The following is a 23999-nucleotide window of genomic DNA, read 5'->3' as shown; positions in this document are numbered from 1 at the left end:
CTCTCTCTCTCTCTCTCTCTCTCTCTCTCTCTCTCACACACACACACACACACACCATCTTTATAACACAACACCGTTTCTCTATAATGCACCCTCTGGAATTAGAAAAAAGGTGTGTTCAGGAGGGACACAATGTTGTTCAGTCGTTCAGTCATGTCCTATCTCGGACCCCATGGACCAGAGCACGCCAGGACGCCTATCTCACTGCCTCCCGCAGTTTGGCCAAACTCATGCCAGTCGCTTCGAGAACACTGTCCAACCATATCCTCCTCTGTCGTCCCCTTCTCCTTGTGCCCTCCATCTTTCCCAACATCAGTGTCTTTTCCAGGGAGTCTTCTCTTCTTATGAGGTGGCTAAAGTACTGGAGCCTCAACTTCAGGATCTGTCCTTCCACGGGGGCACCAAGGGCTGATTTCTTTAAGGATGGATAAGTTTGATCTTTTTGCAGTCCATGGGACTCTCAAGAGTCTCCTCCATCAACATATAGATGTATATAAAATTATACACAGCAAGGAGAAAGTTCATAGGCAGGTGTTTTTCTCCATTTTTCATAATGCTAGAACTTGGGGACATCCAAAGAAGCTGAATGTTGGAAAATTTAGGTCAGGCAAACTTATACACTTCTTCCCACAGTGCATAGTTAAACTATGCAAATCATTCCCACAAGATACAGGGATGACCACCAACTTTGATGGGTTTAAAAGAGGGCTGGATAAATTCTGTTATGTATTGGGTTTAACACATGTTATGATTCTAATCAATCGTAGAAGCGTAGGGGGGCGAAAGTTCTAATGGCAAGCTCTGTCAACTGCCAACTGGCAGTTCTTGTTGGGGCTTTCAGAGTGTGTTCTTGTTTATTATGGGATTGAGCTGTTGAATAAACGAAGTTACATTGGGCTTCTGACTTTTCCTGAATATTTATTATTGGCGACGAGGTGGGATTCATGAGCTCCTGCTAGATACCAGAGGCCTGAGACTGCAACGCAGCACAGCCACCTGCCGCCTCACATTAATCGCAACACCGCCACGCTGGACTCAGCAAGAAGCCCCGGAAACGAGACCACGCCTGCCGCGTCTTCGCAACCACCCATAATCGCACAAGCGACTACTTCAGGTCTGAGGATGGCCACCAGTCATAGTCGGCCGCCACCGGACTTTGATATGAGCCATCTTGCAGAATGGCCGCAGTGGCTCTGCCGAATAAGGAGCTACGTCCGACTACAAGGCTTCACTAGGGAGGCAGACAAGGTGGATGTGCTATTGACGGTGCTGGGAAGTTCCGCCATCACTCTACTGGAAGGTCTGATGGCACCCAGGGACATAGAGGCCTGCACTTTGATGAGCTGACACAGGCTATGACAAGACACCTCGCGCCTCAGCCAACTAAGAACCACTGCCGCTACGACTTGGCGCACAGAGTGCAACAAGCGCAAGAGTCAGCGAGTGAATACATCACCGCGCTCCGGGCAATTGTGATGTATTGCCAATTCACTGACATTGAGGAACGACTTCTCAAAAGATTCATCACTGGTGTGCGAGACAGCCGTCTCCGCCGCGAGCTGCTGGCAAAAGTGACATCACAATGATGGAAGCAATAAATATGGCCACAGCCTTTGAGAAGGATAACGCCCACGAGGCGGCCTACAGCCTCATGCCAAAGGAGAACTCACCGCATACAGTGAGACCGGTCATCTTCCGTAGATTCCCATAATGAGGATGTCCACCAAGCTTCGGACAGATCCGACCAACAACACAGCTCCCAAGCTACAAGCACATTGTCGAACCAGCGATCATCTGACGCACCTCGAGGGACCTGCGCCAGCTGCAGAGAAAACCACGAGCGGCGGACATGCAGGTTTTGGGATGCCACATGTTGCCACTGTGGGAAAACTGGGCACATTGGTCGAGTCTGCTGCTCCAAGACCTCCAGAGCACGACCCAAGCAACGTGTCCATGAGGCCTTCATAGAGGAGGAGTTACAGTCCACCTCTTCAGCCAGGGTACTGCAACTTCCATCCCCGGGGCCCAATAAGCTTAGGGTGCGACTCAAGATAGAGGGATCCCCGTGTACTATGGAGTTGGATACCGGCTCATCCATTCCATAATATCTGCTAAGACTCTGAAAGAGCTTTGTCCTGACGGCGGTCCTCCTCTCCGCCCAGCCCCCATAGTGCTGCGGGACTTCCAGAGGAAAAGAATACAGCTAAAGGGTATGGGCACCTTCAAGGTCCAGTTTAAGAAGTACACCAAGAATTTGAACCTCATCATAACTAAAGGCCCATTCACTAGCCTTCTAGGCCTAGCATGGTTCGGGCCATTAGGCTTAAGCATTTCAGGGCTTAATCAGATTTCCCCAGGGGCAGAATTCGAATCAATCTGCCAGGAGTTTCCATCAGTCTTTGATGGAACCCTGGGCCTGTACAACGGACCCCTGATTTCCCTATGGCTGAACCCCACAGTGCAACCCATCCAGGTCAAGGCCCGTAGAGTCCCGTTTGCGCTGAAACCCAGGATCGATGAGGAGCTTGATCGCTTAGTCGCACAAGGGGTCTTAGAGCCGGTAGATTCGGGAACCTGGGAAACCCCAATTGTCACACCGGTTAGCTGGACGGCTCAGTCCGTATTTGTGGTGATTACAAATGCACCCTGAACCGGGCCTTACAGGACCACGCATACCCGGTTCCAGTAGTGAACCACGTGTTAGCGACCCTGGCTGGGGCCAAGATTTTCGGGAAGTTAGATTTAGTGCAAGCTTATCAGCAGCTGCCCGTTGATGAGGCCAACGCAGACGCCCAGACAATCGTGACTCACAGGGGTGCTTTCAGGGTCAAACGCCTACAGTTTGGAGTTTGCGTGGCCCCAGGGTTATTTCAGAGCCTAATGGACCGTCTCCTTAAAGGCATCCCCGGAGTCACACCGTTTTTCAATGATGTGCTGATTGTCGCATCAACAAAAGAGGACTTTACGGCCAGATTAAGGACAGTGCTCCAACGTTTCCAGGCAGCAGGACTTAAAGTAAAGCAGAAAAAGTGCCTGTTGGGAGTTAGCAGTGTGGATTTCCTGGGTTTCCGGGTTGACGCGGACGGCCTGCATCCAGCAGAGGACAAAGTGCGCGTCATTTGCGATGCCCCAGACCCAAAGAACAAGGCAGAGTTACAAGCCTTCTTGGGACTTCTTAATTTTTACCATGCATTCCTGTCACACAAGGCAGCTGTAGCTGAGCCTTTGCACAGGCTCCTGGACAAAAAAGCACCATGGGTCTGGGGCCCTCGACAGGCCAAGGCTTTCCGAGGGGTCAAAGACTTGCTTGTGTCCAACTCAGTGTTGGCACACTTCGATGAAAAGCTTCCGGTGGTGTTGGCTTGCGATGCTTCCCCTTATGGAGTGGGTGCAGTACTGGGCCACCAGCTCCGGAGGAGGGAAGTTCCAGTGGCTTACTTCTCCCAAACTCTCACGTCGGCAGAGCGCAACTACTCCCAGATCGACAAGGAGGGTTTGGCAATAGTTAAAGGAGTCAACAAGTTTCATGACTTCCTTTATGGTCGGCCTTTCACAATCGTTACAGACCACAAGCCACTCCTGGGACTCTTTGCGCCCGACCGCCAGACACCCCAGATGCTTTCGCCACGAGTATTGCGCTGGTCCATTTTCCTGGCCGGGTACCAATACTCACTACAGCACTGACCTGGGAAAGCCATGGGTCACGCAGACGCGCTCAGCCGCTTGCCACTGCCGGAGAGTGGCCCTGACCCTGCTCCTGCCCACCAGATCCTGCGGCTGGAAGACTCACCTGACCAGCCCCTGCATGTGAAGGACATTGCCGCCGCAACCGCGAAGGACGGACTATTGGCCCGCGTCTCGGACTGGGTGGGGAGGGGGTGGCCGGGAAGCCGGGTCCAGAATTTTCATGTTACACAGCCCGCAAAGACGAGCTGTCTACTCACGAGGATGCGTGTTATGGGGTAGCCGTGTTATAGTCCCCACCACGTTAAGAAAAAAAGTCTTAGAAGGGCTGCATGTGTCTCACCTGGGAATTGTCCGGATGAAGGCATTGGCCAGTAGCTATGTGTGGTGGCCAGGCATAGATGCGGAGATAGAGGGTTGGGTGAAACGTTGCGAGCCCTGCCAGGTCTCCCGGCCGGATCCACCCAAGGCTCCAGTACAGTCCTGGGAGTCCACACAGTCCCCATGGTCCGGGTGCACGTGGACTTTGCGGGGCCTTTTCAGGGCCAACACTTCCTAATAGTGGTCGACTCTCAGTCCAAGTGGCTAGAGGTGGTGCCGACCTCAACCGTGTCCACGAGAGCAACTATAAAGTGCTTAGGAAGCTATTTGCAACACATGGCTTGCCAGACACGCTGGTGAGTGATAATGGGACCACTTTTACTTCGGCGGAATTCAAAGAATTTGTAACGAATGGAATCCGCCACATTCGTTCCGCTCCTTTTCACCCAGCCACTAACGGCCAAGCTGAACGCATGGTCCGTACTACCAAAGATGCACTTAGGCGCATAGTGCATGGTGACTGGACTCTCCGGTTAGCGGAGTTCTTATTGGCCCAACCACACCCCAAGCGCAGTGACCGGCCGGAGCCCAGCAGAGTTGCTTATGGGAAGGAGGCTCACTACCCTCCTTGATCGTATGCACCCCGACCGGGCTCTTGAGCAACGCTCATGACTGTGGTGGGGGGGCTCCTAGAGGGTTCTTTCCGGGGGACACTGTGTACGTCCGGAACTATGGGCCCGGACAGGGTTGGGTCCCAGGTACCATTGCCCGCTGTACAGGTCCGGTCTCCTACGAGGGAGGGCTGGAGGGGGGTCTTGTTTGGAAGAGACACCTTGACCAGATCAGAACCAGGACACCTCCGAACAGGGAACTTCAAGCGGAACCAGAGGACAGAGAAATGGGTACTTTGGAAGAATCTGTGCCCAGGCCAGGGTGGGAACCAGATGGGTTGCAGGTGACCGAGTTACCCAGCAAGGTGACTTCAGGCCGGAGTCCTCAATGGTGCCATTGGCCATTACCCCTTCAGAGCCAGCCTCCCCACTTAGACCGCAGGTACCGGAGGAACCTCCTGGGTCACCCATTCGGGCACAGGAACCACGACGGTCCCAGTGGGAGCGGAAAAGGCCAGCACTTTGATGACTATGTTTGTTCCTTTTGTTAGGAAGTTGGGGGGAGGAGCGTTATGTATTGGGTTTAACACATGTTATGATTCTAACCAATCGTAGAAGCGTAGGTGGACGAAAGTTCTAATGGCAAGCTCTGTCAACTGTCAACTGCCAACTGGCAGTTCTTGTTGGGGCTTTCAGAGTGTGTTCTTGTTTATTATGGGATTGAGCTGTTGAATAAACGAAGTTACATTGGGCTTCTGACTTTTCCTGAATATTTATTAAATTCATAGAGGAGCAGGCTGTCCATGACATCTGCTTGGCCCCTCTGAGAACAGAAGCCTGGACCAGATGGGCCATTAGCCTGATCCAGCTGAGCTCCTATGTTCTTACTTGGGGCAAGCAAAAGAAGAACTGTTCTTGTTGAGTCTCCCATATAACACACACACCCTTTCTCATAAAATAGCCCAAACATCTTGGGCCTGTTTTGTTTTTATTATTTTTTATTTTGCCCCCAAAGCCAAGCTCATTAGAGAAACATGGTCAAATGCCTGCCACTTTTTTTACTTCCTCCAGCTTACAATTGTGCCTGTGGCCCAGGGTGGCTGGGGAGATAAAGGTGGCTCTTGGTTGAATCCCCAGGAATGGACAAGGGCATTTCAGCCCAGCAGCTAAGCCTCTGCCATGGATGCCCTTCCTCCAGAGGTGCAGGCAATGGTCTCTTTCTCCAAGAGAAAGCTGAGGCAAGCCCCCAGTGGTGACACTCCAGGAAGTCCCCTAGCCTGACTACGGTTAGGCTGGCTCTGGCTGAAGTTCCAGTTGTTATGTCTTGAATGACAGCTTCCCATAGCATACTCCTCAAAAGCTGTGAGTTTTCAACCAAGGGAAATAATAAAACATATTTACTTGAGCTGAGTGTTGGGGGAGAACCCCACTCACAACCCTCGGTGGGACATGACACAAGTCCCTAGGGAAGCAGTTTGCTTTTTGTCTGTTCCCTGCTGCACTCTGAAGTCCTGTTAATAATGGAAAACAAGAGCAGCCACCTCCCTCTTCTGTGAAATGTCAAAGGGGAGGCCACAGCTGTTTTGAGCCCATCATCCAGCCGCAGCACTTTGCAGGACACGCTCACACTATGAATATTTGACAAGGGGCTTGGGCAGAGCTTGTTAGAGAGAACATCCCTGATAAAACATTTATCAAGACAGGGAGTGGATCAAAACGCTTCCCTCCAGGAAGGCCCTCCACACACAAACACACAGGGAGAGGGAGAGAGAGAGCGAGAGAGAGGAGTCAAGCAAAGCTCGGCTATAATTTTGGACTACGGCCGCTAGAGGCCACTGTTTGATCTCCTTATTAGACAAAGGATTTTTTGGCATGACTTGGCATTGAGGCTGCCTGCTGCAGAGTGGGCAGGCTATTAGCATGATCTGCAGCAGCACCGTGTTAATGCACAGCTTGCTTTCACACAGGCTGTCATGGAACGATCATATTACACGGATAGATCATATTACATGGACCAATTTAAAAACAACAACAACAGATTCCAGGGTGGTGCTATGCAGATAAAGGGCTGCACAAATCAGAAAAGACCCCTATGCCCCCATTGAGTTCTATGGGATTAAAATGTAGGGTTGCCATATGTCCTCTTTTTCCAGGACACGCCCTCTTTTTCATGGGTATGTAAAATGAGTGCCGTCATAGTTATCCATAGTTAAAAGTAGAAGCTGGCAAATGTGTCCTCTTTTTGCTCCTCAACCCTAAAAATAAAACATAAAATGTAGGCTAACCTTCATCAACCTGATGCCGTCCAGATGTTTTGGACATGCTAGCTAGGAAAAGTGGCTAATGCCTCTAGTGACTGAAACATACTCACGTTCCTCCAGGCCAGCGGGCTCCCCCTGCTGAATGCCCAGCTGAGCCTGAGCTTGGGCCAAAGGGCAACTCCCAGGACTGTGGCCGGGTCTTTGAGTTGGCATGAGGGCAGCAGCTTGGGCTGTGGGGCTCCTGGCTCCCAGTGCTGACATCCTCCTCATCTGCCTGCTGCTTGCAGAGATGGTGCTCAACCATCAGCTGGAGCTCTGAAAGGGGGAGGAAGAAAACCTCATGAAAATATGAATTTAAAGGGTCTGGGGTTTCCTGTGCACACATTTAATTTTTTACGCCCAGTTGTAAAAAAGGAGAGTTGCTCATTGAGAAACATTCAGCTGCCAGTAGGCAGTGCCTTCTGAAGGAAGGTGTAGCTGTAGCCCAACATCTGGGGACACAGGATTGTGGCCAACGAAATGGTCCCTTGGTGCAAGGATTTCTGCCTGTGTACCAGGAGTTTTTCTCCTCTCCTCTCCTCCCTCTGTGCCCCCCCCCAATCTGTTCCAGAGGGTTGGGGTAAACCACAGAATGGATTTAGAAGAGGCCAAGTCCATTGTGGAGATGTGCAACAGAAAGACTTTGTGTTTACAATCCCCCAAGGTTGAAGAACAGTGTTCTAAACCACTTCCTGTGCTCCATGCTTCCTACCACTGGGCTCCTTTATATACTTTACCTGGGAGTAAGTCCCCTAAACTCAGCAGGACTCACTTCGACCAGATATGCAGAGGAGCACACCGTCCATGCCATTATTACATTTTTGACCCAATGCCTAATGACCTTTCTTCTTTCCAACTAGTATATGAATATTTGTTCTTGAATCCTGGTTCTCAGAACTGAACCTGTTTTCTGGAAAACGAAATTTCTCCATCACCCATGAGTCATAATGACCTCTAGTTATGGAAACTGTTCCTCTTTCGACCCTGATCTCTCTGTGGTCCAAATGGATCCTGTGACCCTGTCAGCCTGAGAATTGTGCTCTGCAATACACAATGCTCTGCAAGGCTTAAAAAACAGCAGGGTGGGCAAATGGGGGGGAATGTAGAGCAACGCAAAAGATAAAGTGGTTCAATGCAAAATTTATGAGGGAAGGTTGCAGAAGGAGGGGGGGGACTAGATACATTTAGTCAGACAGAAAGGAGAAAATTGTAGATGGAAAAACACAAAGACAACTAAGAACCCATCCACATATCAGAAGAATCACACAGGACATCTTTGTGGGCACTTTAGAACGTTCAGCTGCAAATGGGAGTGGGTGGGTTTGCATGAGTAAAAATAACTAAACCCCTCAATACAAGCAGATATCAGGTTGGCAACTGTTCTACAGCAGGAATCCACCTTAAATTGGTAAAGACCCATGGAGTGGGGAGATGAGGGTCTTCCATGGGTGTAGATCACCTCTTTAAGAGTTGGACATTCTGGAGCAATGCCATATGAATGAGCATTTGTAAAAATAGGTTGGGAGAAGCATCTGCCTGGTGCTGTTTACGTGCCAATGGGCTTAAGACCAGTTGGGGGGAAGAGATGGATTGGATGACCTTTGAAGGTACCTTCCAGCCTATAATTGGGGATGCTTGTTTAAAAATAAATCCTAATCTCTTTTAAACGACTATGTCATTAATCACAGGATGGCATTCCTGGGATACTGCCAAGCAAGGGACATAGCAGTGTGTCTGTGTGTGCGCATGTGCGTGCACACCTTTGAAAAAAACAGCCTTCAGTGCTTTTAGCAAGCCTGGTCAATAGACAGCCAGACAAAAAGCTGTGCTGGCTACTGACCCTGCCATTACCTCACAAAAGAGAAGGGGGAAATACTGTGGGGGTGAAACATGCTGCCATTGAAGGAGCTGTGGCTGTAAGCCCCAGCGCTCTCCCCATCTCCAAGCTGATGGAGAGGGGAAGATGCAGGGGTTTAGCCTATCCTGCACAGAACCTCACTGACAGAACTCTTGATCTCTCTAGAGTGCAGAGAAAGACATTGTGCCAAGCCTTTCAGAGGTGGGAAGGCAGCGAGAGAGCTTGTTGCTTTCAAAGCAACAGGCAATATCAGTACGAAGTTAAGAAAAAACCTCCATTCATTCCAGAGTCACAGTGGCGCGGAAGAAGGCTCAGCGCTACCCGGGGCGGCGGGAAAAAAAACACCCCCGGGGCGGGGCAGGTGACGTCACGATCAGCTGGGCCGCCGACCGCTCTGCAGTACCCTTTTTAAGCCGCCAGAGAAAAAGGCGGCTGTGGGCTGCTACCTGAGCGATATCGGCGGCTCCCACGATCGCACACAGCCGCTGCAGCCGCCTTCCCCTCTGCAGCTCAAAAGGGAGCCGCGGAGGGAAGCGTGTGGTCCGACGACAGAGTGCTCCTGTGCGAAATGTCACACAGGCACACTAGTCGTCCGGGCCATGCGCTGCTGCTCCGGGGTGACGCGAGGGAGCGGGGGCCATGGGAGTGGCGGGAGGGGCCACGCTTGTCACCCCCACGCCGCCGTTCGTTCCGTTGCCCCGGGAGCAGCAGCACTGCACACACCGTGCGCTGCTGCTCCCAGGGCGACGGAGCGAGCAGCGGCGCGTGGGGGTGACAAGCGGCAGCCCCTCCTGCCACTCCCCACGCATCGCTGGTCACCCGGGAGCAGCAGCGCTGCATGGATGGGGTGCTTGCTCGGTGTGCGCTGCTGCTCCCGGGGTGATGGAGGGAGCGGTGGCACATGGGAGTGGCGGGAGGGGCCGCCGCTTGTCACCCACCCGCGCTTGTCACCCCACCCTTCCCTGTCACCCAGGGCATACCGCCCTACCGCCCCCCTAGCGACGCCCCTGCCAGAGTGAAGCAACACACTCATGCTGGGTAGTGGCAAGAACCATTAAGGGCCCTTCACTTGGAGTCAACTAGTCCCTAAACTGGAGCCACTCTTACCTTTCATGGTGGGGGTGGTGCGAGAAACCTTCCTTCTGCCTTGGAGACATCGACATTCCTGGCTGTAAAGAAAGGTGGGGATGGGGGGAGAGGTTAAAATACCTGATGAGCCCCTAGGTAGAAAACTTGGAGAAAAACTTTAGCTGCGTCCTGAATAAGTGCCACTGCCTGATGGGCAGGTGCCTTTAGTCTACATACGCAGCAAAAACTTGCCGGAAGAAGTCCCTCCCCACCTGCAGCCCCTCCCTTCGAGACCAAACCAGAAAGTATGCTGATTTGTCCACTCCCATGGAGGCATGATGTGGCAAGTGCCACCAGCTTCTCCTTGAGCTGTGTGACAACTAGAAATCCAGCAGCTGAAGGCAGTCCCATGTCAGGAAAGCCATCACCTGTTGACTTTCTACTCACTATGGGGCTCTTAAAGCAGGGGTGAGCAGCCTGTGGGCACATGGGCCAAATTGCCAGGCCTCCCCATTTGGCCTGTGAGACTGTTCTGTGGAAGCCCATCTTACACCCGACATCATTTATGGCATCAGGTGTGAGGTGGTTAAGGGTGGGCTTCAAAGGAACATTTGGGAACTTAAGGTGCATTCTGGATTACTCCTTTGATGGTACAAGGTGAGCCCCACATGCCCATCAGCTGACAATAGGAGGTGGAAGATGCTGGTAAACCTCTCTAAGAGAAGAATTTTGGCAGCTCCTAAAACTTGCCACATTAGGAAATATATCAAGGCCAGGAATTTTCCCCTGCCTACATTAAAATCCAAACCAGACAAGAAGTGTTAGCTCCCCCTACCCATCCACCAGATCTTGCCGCCAGCACCATCACGGCACTCTCCTTCAAGCACATTGATCCTGCCACTGCTTCTTAGGTCAAGGAAGAGGAGCAGCAGTGGCAAATGCTCCCTCTGTCCTCCTACCATGAGATCAGTAGCTCTTCTGAGGACTTACATGATTACCAACTGAAATGAAAGGGTGTGCGTTAGGTGGTGGAGCTGGTGATGATGGCAAGACTTTTGGTGAGCACCAGAAGGCACCCTTCCAAGCACTTGGATTGGCTTAGAAAGATAATATTCTTTCTATCTCACCCCCCAAATTAATGTTAAATAAGGACCACTTTACTATACGATCAAGCAATGAAGCCTTTCCTGGACTAGGTGCACGGTGGGAGAAGGTTGCCTGTGTCAATGCTTGCCAACAAACAACCCCCCCCCCATGCTCTTCACATAGAATGCTAGCATACCAGGGAGAAGATTTTGCTATAATATTTTCACTGACATTTCATTTTTCTATGTGCATGTAGAATTTTCATTGGGGGTGCCTTAAAACTGTATTTACAGCTTGAAATGGTACTATCCAGGTTATACATTTGCACCCAATTCTGCTGGATAAATGAAATAATAAATGCCATACATACCTTCAAAAGAGGGTTGGGGAGCCGGTCTTCATCAATTTCTGGGAGAGAAGGATTTGTATGTGTGGAGAGGAGACACAAGGGAGGGGAAAAGAGCAATGCGTTAATAAAGAAGCAGACAGAATCATGCCATGATGAAGGGGGCATAATTTTGGCAAGCCAGGCAGAGTCACCATATCAGTCAGGAGATAAACCTAGTTCACTTGTTTCAAAATAGGTGCAAGTAACGCCCTTAGCTGCCCCCCAGAAAGTCATGCACAAAGAGAATTGTAAATGTGCAAATAGAGCCATCCACAGATGCAGCTTCAGGGTTAGTTCATGATCCTGCAGATGAACAATGTGCCATTTCAGTCGCAGGTATTGCTGCTGGGAAGCTGTGGCTTTATCTGACAGGACATGTGCCATATTTATCTGGGGTCACATCTGCATCATACATTTAAAGAACACTGCTTATCCTCAAGAATCCTGGGAACTGTAGTGTAATGGTGCTGGGAACTATAGCTTTGTGAGGGGCAAACTACAATTCCCAGGATTATTTGGGGAAAGGATAGCATGGATGAGAAAACTCCCAGGGATTCTCAGAGTGTATTGAGTGGAGTTCTTCCGTAATGTTGTTATAATGTGGTGGTGGCTCATTAAACTTTTGGAATGTTTCATTTTATCGATTAAATTGCTTCTCTTCAGATCAATTTATTGTGTTTCTATGGTTCTCCTTGTTGTACTTTTTTGGGATTAGGGTTATCTGCGGCTCAAGGTGCTGAATGAGGCACAGGACCACAGGCCTTTGCAGAGCTTTGCAACTCACTTCAGGAGCCCAACAGGTCTGAGAAAATGTAAAAGAATGACTGATGAATGTGCAAACCAGCATTCAGGACTGACTGAGCATTGCTTTTGACTTTTAACCAAAAAATAAAAAATAAAATAAAATCAATACAGAAATATTTCCCTCATTGGACCCAACCAACTCATCCAACTCATCCGCTAATCAGTTCTACCCAGGACAGGAGGGAGGCAGAAAAAGACATCTGAATACTAGATCTGAACATCACAAATCTCAACATCAGACCTGACCCAGGAGTGGTGCTGCAGCCAGGCACACACGTAGCCCAGTTGAGGAGAGAGGCAGCACTGCTGCTGACTCTCCTGCACTCCACCACCAGGTCAGGCTTGACCCAGGAGTGGAGCTACTGCAGCTGGGTGCAAGGAAACTGGCTCGGCAGCTCCCTCACCCACAAGAGCCTATCATGGGGGCACCTAGTTGCACCCCCTCCCCAAAATGCACCCGGGTCATGCACCCCTCAGCCCCCCACTCTAAGCCACTGTGGGTGACAAATGGGTGGGGTCCCTCCTCCAGCAATGAGATAGTGATAAGAACAAAACCCAGAGTTCAGAGTTTAGTTTTGTGTGATGTGAGGGAGAGGAAAAAGCAGCAAGCAGAGGGTCAGAGAGACATGGCTGGTTTCTGCTTGAATCCATGGTTGCAGCTATCAAAGAAACAATACCGCTTTAGGGTGTTGATGCTGGGAACCCCTCCATTGTAGGCTCAGGTTGTATATATGTGTAAATAAGCCATATATCATAAAGACACCACAGTCCTGCCATGCCTCATTCCCAAAAGGGAAAAAAAACAAACCCTGGGTAAGCGGCTGGAACCCCTGGAATCTTGCACCTCTTGGAGATAGTGCTGGTGCACAACACTGTGTTAAGAATAAGGGCAATACTTCCTGAGAGCTGTTTCATTTACCCTCCATGACTTCAACATTATGGGTGTGTTCAGGATTCATCTTCCCCTTCAAAATCATGACTTTTGCTAAATAGAAAGCTAAAGAGGCAAACATTTGACACAGCCTCTAATATTTCACATCACACAGGGTACCTAATTTGGAGCGGCTCTGTCACCCAGGAAACATAAGAGGGTGTTGTCATGGGAACTAGAATACAGTACTGCTGGACTACCAGGCTCCCCTTCTGTAACTCCAGCAGACAAAAACCATTCCAGCAGGATCCCAGAAACTCACAACTCCAACATGCTACTAGACACCAAGCAGGATTAAACAGATTGTATGGGAAAGGGACTTAACCCAAACAGAGTCTGCGAGATGGCACAACCCATTTAGCAATGATCTGAACTGTGCAGCATTTCCTTTTTTTAAAGTCAGCTACAAATACACCTTTTGTGAGATATACAGGCTTAGGAATAATCATGGAGAAAAATGTGTTTTATAAAAACTGTCTCTTTGGTTTTGAGCCACGAGAACCACTACAACGTCTGAAGACGCTGCACAACTGCCGTGTTAAGCAAACCTGCCAGAAGCAATATAGAGAATCTGATGGAGAAAAAAGGTTCCCGATGGACACTTAAAAGAATAATAATTGTGAGTGGGATAAATAAACTCGTATTAAGGGACCGCCTCTCCTGGTATGTCCCATGTAGGACCTTAAGGTCCTCAAGTGATAATCTTTTGGAGGTCCCGAGCAACAAAGACGTTAGGTTGGCCTCAACTAGGGCCAGGGCCTTCTCAATATTGGCCCCGACTTGGTGGAACAGCCTATCACGGGAGACCAGGGCCCTGCGGGATTTGGCATCTTTCCGCAGGGCCTGCAAGACGGAGCTGTTCCACCTGGCCTTTGGGTTGGTTTCTGTTTAATATTTATGCTTCATCTTTTATTGGTGGGTTATTTTGAAATTGAGACCTGCAGTTTTAATTGAATTTTAAATTTGTATTTTAATCTGTTATTTTAAATTGATCGTTTTTATGTTTTTGTTGTGATTTTAATTGATGTTAGCCCTGAGCCCGGTTCTCTGGCTGGGAAGGGCGGGGTATAAATAAAATTATTATTATTATTATTATTATTAATTGTACCTTCCCCCACAATTTTGAAGCAGGGTGGGGGTGGAGATTAGGCTTAAAATCATGGTGCATGGGGGATGGCTAACCCTCCTGTACTGCAGCTGCAGTGAAAAACAGCCCACCCCAGAGAGGGAAGGCAATGCCGGATTTATGGGCAACCTAAGCAAACAACAGGTTAGGGCCTCCGACTATGAATGACTTCTAAATATGAAGGTTTGCATTCAGCTAAATTTTACTCATAGTAGACCTTTAGAAATTAATAGCCCTAGCTTAAGTCACGTTCATTCATTTCAGTGGGTCAACGCTGAGTAAAACTTACACTAAGTTGACATTTTTACTGAATTTCAAGTCCTACATAATTGTTTTTTTAAAAAAATTAAAGAAAACTGGGGAAAGAGACTCTAAAACAGACACAATTGTTCTGATAGGACCAAAAATATATACCAAAAATAGCATTGATTTTAGCACCACTGTTGTTGTTCAGTCGTTCAGTCGTGTCCGACTCTTCGTGACCCCATGGACCAGAGCACGCCAGGCACGCCTATCCTTCACTTAGCACCACTACAGACCTCTTAAACTCCACGTGGCCTGGGGCCTCACTGTATCTTAATCCAGTGCTGGCAACAGGGAAGGTCTTGGGTGTTTCACATTTCAGTGGCTCCTTGTGCAAGGCCAAAATTCAGCGCCTCCCCCCCCCCCACACTTCCATTCTGCTCAATTCACTATGTCTTGGTTGCAACACCCTGCAGTGCCCCCTAGGTGTGGGGCCCAAAATCCGCCTCTGCCGCAAGGAGGGATGCTATCCCTTCCCCTGGTCATGCAGAAGGCCAGCTTCCATTGGCATCAGAAGAGTATGAGCTGGTGGTGTGCGGCAGGAAGGTGAAAAGCTTCTGTAGTGGGACCAGTCTTGGCTATCTGGACAGTCCATGTTTTTCCTCCACCCCCACCCCCCACCTGAAGACAGGTGTGGCATTTAAAGGGGAAATCTACTGGGTAATCCATCTAATGACTTTCTGCTTCCTGGTGAAGAAATAAGTATGCATTTATACTGGCAAGGAACTTCCAAAGCATCTCTACTGCCTTACAAATACTACATCCCACCTTCAGCCGAAAAGACCCAATCCTGTGTTTAGCCTTCAGAATTGCTCCTTCGGAAACAGAACCTCTGTTTATACATACCCTCCATCTGAGATCTGACTTCATATTATGCTACAGGAGGGCTCAGCACAGCATTCAATATTTATGTGCACTGTAGCGGCAACTCCATACAGTGGCATACTCTCCCCCTCCCCATTTAACAAACACATTTCTTCTTTTCTGCTGCTGTGGCTGTTGGGTCTCAGAGGAAGGGATGGTTTTGGAATTCGCAAAGAGGAGCGTGTAATTTCTTGGCTTTCAGATTATCTCTGCTCCATTTGAAGATCAAACACAGGTGCCTCCTGGCAGAAGGGGTGGGGGGTGGGGTGCTGGTTTATGTCAGGAGAGGGAGTTGAAGAAAACACTGTGTGGAAACCGTAATCAGAGCATGATACAGGCGCATGTGTTGTGTGCTTGCAAGACTGCAGCATTTTCTCTCTCTCAGGCAATCTGCTTTGTGTGGTAGAAAGAAGACTTGTGCTTTAGATGTGATAGATAATAACACAGAGCAAGTTTAATCTAGTTTGCATTCGCAACTCCCATAAAAAGGCAGAGAAAGCCTTTTTTGGCCTCATTCGACCCCAGCATTTTTTGTTCTCAAATGAGCATTCCTGGCAGGGAGGAAAATTCAGTCTAGCCCAGGATGATTGGCACTCACAGTCATATGATAACCTTGCAATCAAGGGTGTTTTTAGAAGAAGAAAAGGCACTGCCAGACAAGTCCTACAGCATGGATGAAGGACCTGGTGCCCTCCAGATGTGTCTGGATTAAATCCCATCAACCTGCCTCCTTACCACTGTCCATGTTGGCTGGGACTGATGGTGAGTTTGAAGGCCACAAGTTCCCTATTCCTTCGCTACAGGAAGCATGCATAAACTAGCTTTTCCTTGCATTCCTGCGAACATAAGACCATTGAGACATCTGGTGTGCAGCTTGTTGAAGCAAATCACCTTTCCTTTAACTTTGAAAATAAACTTGGTGGGCTGGGTTTGGCTTCCCAAAAAGCAGGGCTGGCTCCAGGTAGTAAAGAGAAATTGGCTCGTTGTGGCGAACAAGTCCAATATTTTCTGAAGAACTTATATTGCAGGGGTGGGAGATCTGCAGCCCTCCCACTCCCATCAGCCCCAGGCAGCATGGCCAATGGTCAGAGATGATGGGTGTCATAGTCCAGTAACGCCTGGAGATCCATGGATGTCCCTCATTCTCCCCCCCCCCCCCGCTGTATAGAAAGATAGGCACATCAGTGGCACAAATCACCTCGTTCCAGGGTGCTGGAAGGGCTGGGAAAAGGCCTGCTTATTTAACTTATATGCAGAATTCATCATGCGAAAGGCTGGACTGGATGAATCCCAAACCAGAATTAAGATTGCCGGAAGAAATATCAACAACCTCAGATATGCAGATGACACAACCTTGATGGCAGAAAGTGAGGAGGAATTAAAGAACCTTTTAATGAGGGTGAAAGAGGAGAGCGCAAATATGGTCTGAAGCTCAACATCAAAAAAACTAAAGTCATGGCCACTGGTCCCATCACCGCCTGGCAAATAGAAGGGGAAGAAATGGAGGCAGTGAGAGTTTTCACTTTCTTGGGCTCCATGATCACTGCAGAAGGTGACAGCAGTCACGAAATTAAAAGACACCTGCTTCTTGGGAGAAAAGCAATGACAAACCTAGACAGCATCTTAAAAAGCAGAGACATCACCTTGCACAAAGGTCCGTATAGTTAAAGCTATGGTTTTCCCAGTAGTAATGTACGGAAGTGAGAGCTGGACCATCAAGAAGGCTGATCGCCAAAGCATTGATGCTTTTGAATTATGGTGCTGGAGGAGACTCTTGAGAGTCCCATGGACTGCAAGAAGATCAAACTTATCCATCCTTAAAGAAATCAGCCCTGAGTGCTCACTGGAAGGGCAGATCCTGAGTTGAGGCTCCAATACTTTGGCCACCTCATGAGAAGAGAAGACTCCCTAGAAAAGACCCTGATGTTGGGAAAGATGGAGGGCACAAGGAGAAGGGGATGACAGAGGATGAGATGGCTGGACAGTGTTCTCGAAGGTACTAGCATGAGTTTGGCCAAACTGCAGAGGCAGGGGAGGATAGGGGTGCCTGGCGTGCTCTGGTCCATGGGGTCACGAAGAGTCGGACACGACTGAACGACTGAACAACAACAAAATGATTGAAGGCATAGCCATCTAAATCAGGGGTGGCCAGAAGGTTGTTCTGGATCTACTGGCTGATATCTTTGTGATCTGAAGTAGACAGGCATGGCTTTCTGAGAGCCAGCTGTTTAACAATGGCAGCAGCAAAATGTATCCTTCCCACCACCATCAGAAAAGGAGATTGTGGTGCTGAAATGAAAAAAGTTAGGGTGGGGAGTTATCCAGGACTGGTGGGGTGGGGGGACAGCATAGCAAAGGTAGTCCACCCACCCTAACCCTTTAATTCATTCTTGCCACTTTCCATCTCTCCAAGGAGGATATTTTCTCCTGGCTGATAAAGCGTGATTCCCAACCTGAGGCTTTCATGCTAAGAGATGGAACATAGAACCTTCCTTATTGAGTGATATATTCAAAACCTTCCCTCGTTGTGTTTCTACAAGAGTATCATAGCTACAAAGCAGTGAGTGAAGGAGACTGAGCAATTACCAGCAGAATAAAGTGGGTTCACCTATCTGCTCCAGGGACTGCTTAGCCTTGAGATAAAAGAGCTTTAATTTATGCAGCCAGAGGTATTTAACTGGTTTTTTTTTTGCTAAATCACACACACACACCACACACACACACACACACGTGTGTGTAACCCTTCTTGATGCAATAGCATGCAAATGTTCATGACATCCTACCCCCCCCCCCACTCCAGTACTGTAGAGTGGGAAGGCAGCTAAGGTCATTACCGTACTTTTCTGATTTGTGATGCAAATGAGTATTGCCTTATCAGCTGCCCCATTCCCTAAGACAGGGGTGGGGAACCTTTTTCAGCCAGAGGGCACCCACTGTCCTCAGAGACTGTTGGGGGCGACTATATTTTGAAAAAAATATGAATGAATTTTGTTGAATTTCTACCTGTCATGTAGCTGCAAAATGCCTATAACAATCATAGATGTGAACTATTTTTCCTAGGAGTGTTCCTGTGCATTTAGCTGCATGGCAGCGCAGAAATCTAAGAGACCCCCCCCCCCAGGTATGAATGAAGAATACAGTTAGCAGGCTTCTGCCTGTCATATACTGTTAAATATACAGGAGCTCAACCCAACTAGGAATAGCAATCATGTATCTCAAACAATTAAAGTAAAAGGTAAAGGACCCCTGGACTATAGAGTTGCGGCACTCATCTCGCTTTCAGGTCAAGGGAGCCAGTGTTTGTCCACAGACAGCTTTCCGGGTCATGTGACTAAGCTGCCTCTGGCGCAACAGAACATCATGACGAAAACCAGGGCACACGGAAACACCGTTTACCGTCCTGCTGCAGCAGTACCTATTTATCTACTTGCACTGGTGTGCTTTCAACTGCTAGGTTGGCAGGAACTGGGACAGAGCAATGTTGTGGGGAGGCTCAGTGGTTTAGACCACAGCACCACCAGCATCCCGTATCTCACACAATAATGCAGAAACAAGCCAACAAGTAGAGTGGGGAGGGAGGGGGGAGGAGAGAGAGGGAGGGAGGGGAGAGAGAGAGAGAGAGAGAGAGAGAGAGAGAGAGAGAGGGAGGGAGGAGAGAGAGAATAAGCCTGTTGTTACTTATGCCCATCATACTATATAAAAAAAATTTCCCCCTAGCACAGCTCCTGTGCATTTTAACACCAGTATGTGAGACAGAAATCTGGGGGGGGTATAGTAATCACCACCAGTTGCATTTTATCCATGTTGGGCAGCTGTTTAATACAATATCATATAAGCAGAGTTCCTGTGCATCCCAAGCTTCCTCCCTCTTGGGGAGGATGGAAGGTTGGACCTGTGGCAGCTATACATCTGCTCAATACAATACATCTGTCAGCTTGCTAGGGGGAGCCAGTGTCCTTATCGGGAGAGCAACACTTTCCTTTACAGAATGGATTGGTCCAAGAGGTCTTCTAAGGGTGAGCTGAGCATCTTGGCAGTTCCCCCAAGGAGGGGTCTCCAGTTGCAGAGTCACTATTCTCGCAGGGTCAGACTTGTGGCTGAGTCATCTATTAGGGTGTGTCGTTTTAGAGGTAAAACTAATTTTTATAGATTTCATCAGTGAGGGGTCTTAAAAATAAGTTTCAAAAGCACGTAAAGTGCAAGTAGATAAATAGCAGGAAGGTAAACAGCGTTTCCGTGCGCTGCTCTGGTTCGCCAGAAGCGGCTTAGTCATGCTGGCCACATGACCCGGAAGCTGTACATGACCGGCTCCCTCGGCCATAGAGCGAGAGAGCACCGCAACCCCAGAGTCGACCGACTGGACCTGATAGTCAGGGGTCCCTTTACCTTTTTATTATTTTTATGATTGGACAATAGTTAACTTCATAAGTGTACGTTTGATGAAGAAACACATAAACTGCTTTCAGACAACAAAGAAATTTAATTTTACCTTCTGAAAATGTCAGATAATGCTACTTAATTAATTAATTAATTAATTAATAATAATAACTGCAAGTACTTGGCAATCATTGTTAATGATTTCTATGCAATTTTACACAAATTTTACTTATCAAGCAAGAATAATTAAAGCAACTTAAGCAAAATATATTTTGAATTCCCCAACTTTTTCACCCCTCATTCTTGCAATTTGAAAGTCTAAAAATTCAACATGCCTTTGTAATCCTTGCTTACCCCATGAAGGGGTGACGGTAGGCCCCCACATTGGGGCAGGGGGGGCAGGTATTGCATTCAAATAAGTACAAAATTCCCCTGGATCAGTCCTTTCATTCTGATCCAGTGACTGGTGTGAGAATGCTTGAAGTCCACTCCTAATTCTGACCCCAATATAATCCCAGTGGATCAGAGGCCTTTCATCAAACCAGACATCTAGCTTGGTGACTGGCAGTGGTTCTCCGGGGCTTCAGACTGGCTCCCTTTCCCAGCCCTGCCTGGAGATGTCAGGGGTAGAACCATAGACTTCCTGCATGTAAAACAGGTGCTCTGCACTGAGCTCCATCAAGGTGCCTTATAGATTCATAGAATCAGTGATCATAGTGTTGGAAGGGACCCTGAAGATCATCTGGTCCAACCTGAATATACAGCTGTCCCGTACGGGATTAAACCTGTTTTGGCATTATCAGCATCACGCTCTACCAACTGAGCCAGCCTTAGGATGAGTCCCATTAAAATCCCAGCATTGTTCAGCTTTGAAGTCTGAACTCCAGATTCCTCCTAGCTCCTAATCTAAGAAACTGATCCCCTTTTGGCACCAGAGGCTTATCCAGTATCCTCCCTTCCCCTCCCCCCAACAAAAAGATGTCGTGGCTTGCTGACTATTGTCGCTCTCAGCATTATTTGCCAAATCAACAATCCACCACGACAACTTCCTAAATATTCAGACAGACAAGGAAGCAGAGAGAAACACAGGTCAGGTCAATTATCTAGCATGCAAGAAAAGCCGAAAATGCAACCAGGGACTGAGATTGTCAAGTCTTGTGCAGGCCAGCTGCAGCTGTGGGAGACTGACAGGAAAGGGAAACGAAGGGGGGGGGGCTGCCTTTTCCCAGAGATGTTGCTCCCTGCTTAGAAACAAGATGCTTTCCTGTTTGTCCAGTTCAGCTGAATTTTCCCAATCTTGTCTTTGGGACAGCCACCCAAAGGGATATCCAGAGTCCCACTGTGGTGTAGTGGTTAGAGGACTGGACTAGGACCTTGGAGACCAGGGTTAAATCCCCACTCAGCCATAAAGGTCACTGGGTGACCTTGGGCCAGCCGTCACCTTTCAGCCTAACCTACCTCACAGGATTGTTGTGGAATTAAATGAAGAGCAGGAGAACCATGTACTCCACATTGAGTTCATTGGAGAAAAGGGGGGATGCAACAAACCAAGTGCTTGCTTCACTTTCTGGAGGTTCTCTCCTAAATTTATCAAAAGCATCTTGGGTCTCCAATGTGCAAGAATGATGGGGGAGGGCAAACATTCTGGACCTGGGAGGGGGCATGTGGAAATCTAAGAAAAAACAGTTGTGAGCACCAAAATGCCCATTTCACAGAAAGAAAAGTTGGTGATGCTCAGAACACACATCCCCCCCCACAAAAAACCAGTCAAAAAATACTCTACACATTGCAAAATCAAAACCCAAAACGCAAAAAGCAGGCAATACCTCCACAAAACATAACCCTCCCACAAGAAAAACAGGTAAAAAACTCAATTGAAAAAATCAAGAGGGGCAAAACACTACCCCAGGGAGGGGTAGCATTGTGGTAGAAAGAAGCTGCATGTATATCCCTTGGGAGGGAGTTCCACAGGTGCAGAGCCAACACTGAGAAGGCCCTATCTCTAGTCACTGCCATTTAATAGATTTTGATGAAAGGAAATGAGCAAGACTCTGAGACCAATTTTAAAGCCCAGGTAGCTGCATAAGGGTACAGGAAGTCCTTCAAAGAGCCTGGTCCTAAACTATTGAGGGCAGGGTGAGGTAACGGAATTCAGCTGAAGGCCCTATGCAGCTCTAGGGCTGTAGGTTGCCCACCTTCCTCCACTAGGTCCATCTTACTCAGCTAAGTGATTGCCAAAAATGAAGAAGACCCATCAAACCACCAGCAGGGAGACACAGGCAACAGCAAACACCTTGCAACATTTATTTATTTATGAAATCTGCGTACCACCCTCCATTTGTAGATCTCAGGGTGACTCGTGACATAAAAATACAATACCCCCCCCACCAATACATAATAAAAAATAAGAACAAAATAAATAATAATAATCCCTCACAACACATTAAAAGGGCATTGGGTGTCAGTCAGCCACGGGCCTAGTGAAGAGGAATGTTTTACCTGGTGCCCTAAAGGTGTATACTGAAGGTGCCAGGTGAACTTCCCTAGGGAGAGCATGCCACAGATGGGGAGCCACTGCAGAGAAGGCCCTTTCTTTGTGTTGCCACCCTCCGGACAAGAAGGGTCTCAGATGATGACTGCAGGGTCTGGGCTGGTTTATATGGGGAGAGGCAGTCCTTCGGGCACTGCAGTCCTCAGCTGGTTAAGGCTTTATAGGTCAAAACCAACACTTTTGAATCAGACCCAGAAACTAACTGGCACCTAGTGCAGTTGGGCCAGGATTGGTATAATATGCTTAAAACTCCCCATGGAGCAACAGAGCTGCTGAATTCTGCACCAGCTGAAGTTTCCGAACTATCTTCAGAGGCAGCCCTACATATAACATGCCCTTCAGGGGAACAACTGGCCAGGAAAACAGTTCTCATTGCCCATGACAGAGCAAGGTATAAGCTAGGGATCCATAAGGGCATCTTCTGGGCCAATAAAATTGCTCAATACTGCAACAGACCCTGTGACAAAAGTCCTCCTTGTTTATTTCTGAAGCTGCTCCCACAACTGGCGAGACACCCCAAAATATGGGTCAGTATGTTTTGGCTCTCACCAGGAGAAGACTGGTCGCTGCTCAAGACCAAGGTAGCTGAGTTGGGCGACGTCTTCGGATCTATAAGAAAAAGAGTGGGAGAGGGGTGGGGGAGTTAGGGACTCAGGAATCACTTTTGTCCAAACACTTAAATACAGTAGAAGCGGGTAGAGAGACAGGCAATAAATGGACCAGCAACCACAAAGCCACAGAATGTGACTTTTCTTTATTTTGTTCTGTTCGTACTATGCCTTTTCACCAAGGTACTCATGGCGGCTTTCACAGTTCTCCTCCATATATCCCTGTGAAACCCTGTTGGGCTGAGAGAGATGGCGTTGTCAGAGATGACCCAGTGAGCTGAGCACCATGGCTGAAGGGGGGGGCTTGAGACCAGGGTACCACCAGGCTGGCTCTGTCTGCCAACTACCAGTTGGAAACTGGTGTCAAATAATCGAGGCAGCACCACCATTACCAGCGAGGGCCAAATACCCTTGCCAATATAAGGAAATACAACCCCTGAGGAAACGTAGTTCTCTTTTCAAAGGGTATCTACTTAGATCTAAATAGCTGTGAATTTCTCTGATAAATTCCCTTTGAGCAGCAGATGAAAATGTTTCTTACACTAAGGCATTTTAAATCAGCGCCTGTGTTGTAACGTGCCACAGTGTGAGATTAAAATATTTTTTAGTCTAATATTGTAACCATCTGGCCTGATTTATCTGCTGCTGCTTCTGGGTTGTTTTTAAACTAAAAGATCTTGGTTTCTTGTTTGGGTGGAGTTTATTTATCATCTATCTGCAAACTGCCTTGAACTAAGCAACATGTGCATACGAGCAGACTGCCAATGGTCCTGCTCAGCAACCTGCCCTCCCTCCTCTCTGCACCTCAAAACTGGTGCAGTAGAAGTCTTTTTATGGTGTGCCTCAGGTTCAGTGCCCAGATTGACAGCTCTTAGCTCTCTTTGCAAGAGACACCCAAAGAAGACCTGTTTTAGGATGGACCTCAGTAGGAGACAAGGGTGGCATTCATAAACAGACGCTCCTGGAGCATAGCATGATCCTTCTGCACCAGATGTATGAAATCTATGGCCCTCCAGATGTTGCTGAAATACATCTCCCTTCAACCCTGACAATTGGCCATGCTGGTAGGGGCTGGCAGAATTTGTGAGTCCAACAACATCATGAGGGCAACAGGGTTCT

At 48.4% G+C, this 23999-nt stretch overlaps 1 protein-coding gene across 1 annotated transcript in view; it reads right to left on the bottom strand.

Moving 5' to 3' along the window:
* PPP1R1A (protein phosphatase 1 regulatory inhibitor subunit 1A) overlaps positions 1-23999 on the bottom strand; it is a 74997-nt gene that overhangs the window by 7517 nt on the left and 43481 nt on the right. Inside the window, 7 exon segments of the mRNA XM_033136891.1 lie at positions 6988-7075; positions 7077-7192; positions 9882-9919; positions 9921-9943; positions 11299-11336; positions 22822-22860; positions 22863-22881. Coding sequence (XP_032992782.1) covers positions 6988-7075; positions 7077-7192; positions 9882-9919; positions 9921-9943; positions 11299-11336; positions 22822-22860; positions 22863-22881 — 361 coding nt within the window.

The sequence above is a fragment of the Lacerta agilis genome, chromosome 2 (genome assembly GCF_009819535.1).
Source record: "Lacerta agilis isolate rLacAgi1 chromosome 2, rLacAgi1.pri, whole genome shotgun sequence".
Lineage (NCBI taxonomy): Eukaryota > Metazoa > Chordata > Lepidosauria > Squamata > Lacertidae > Lacerta > Lacerta agilis.
This window is presented reverse-complemented; position numbering and strand designations above follow the sequence as displayed.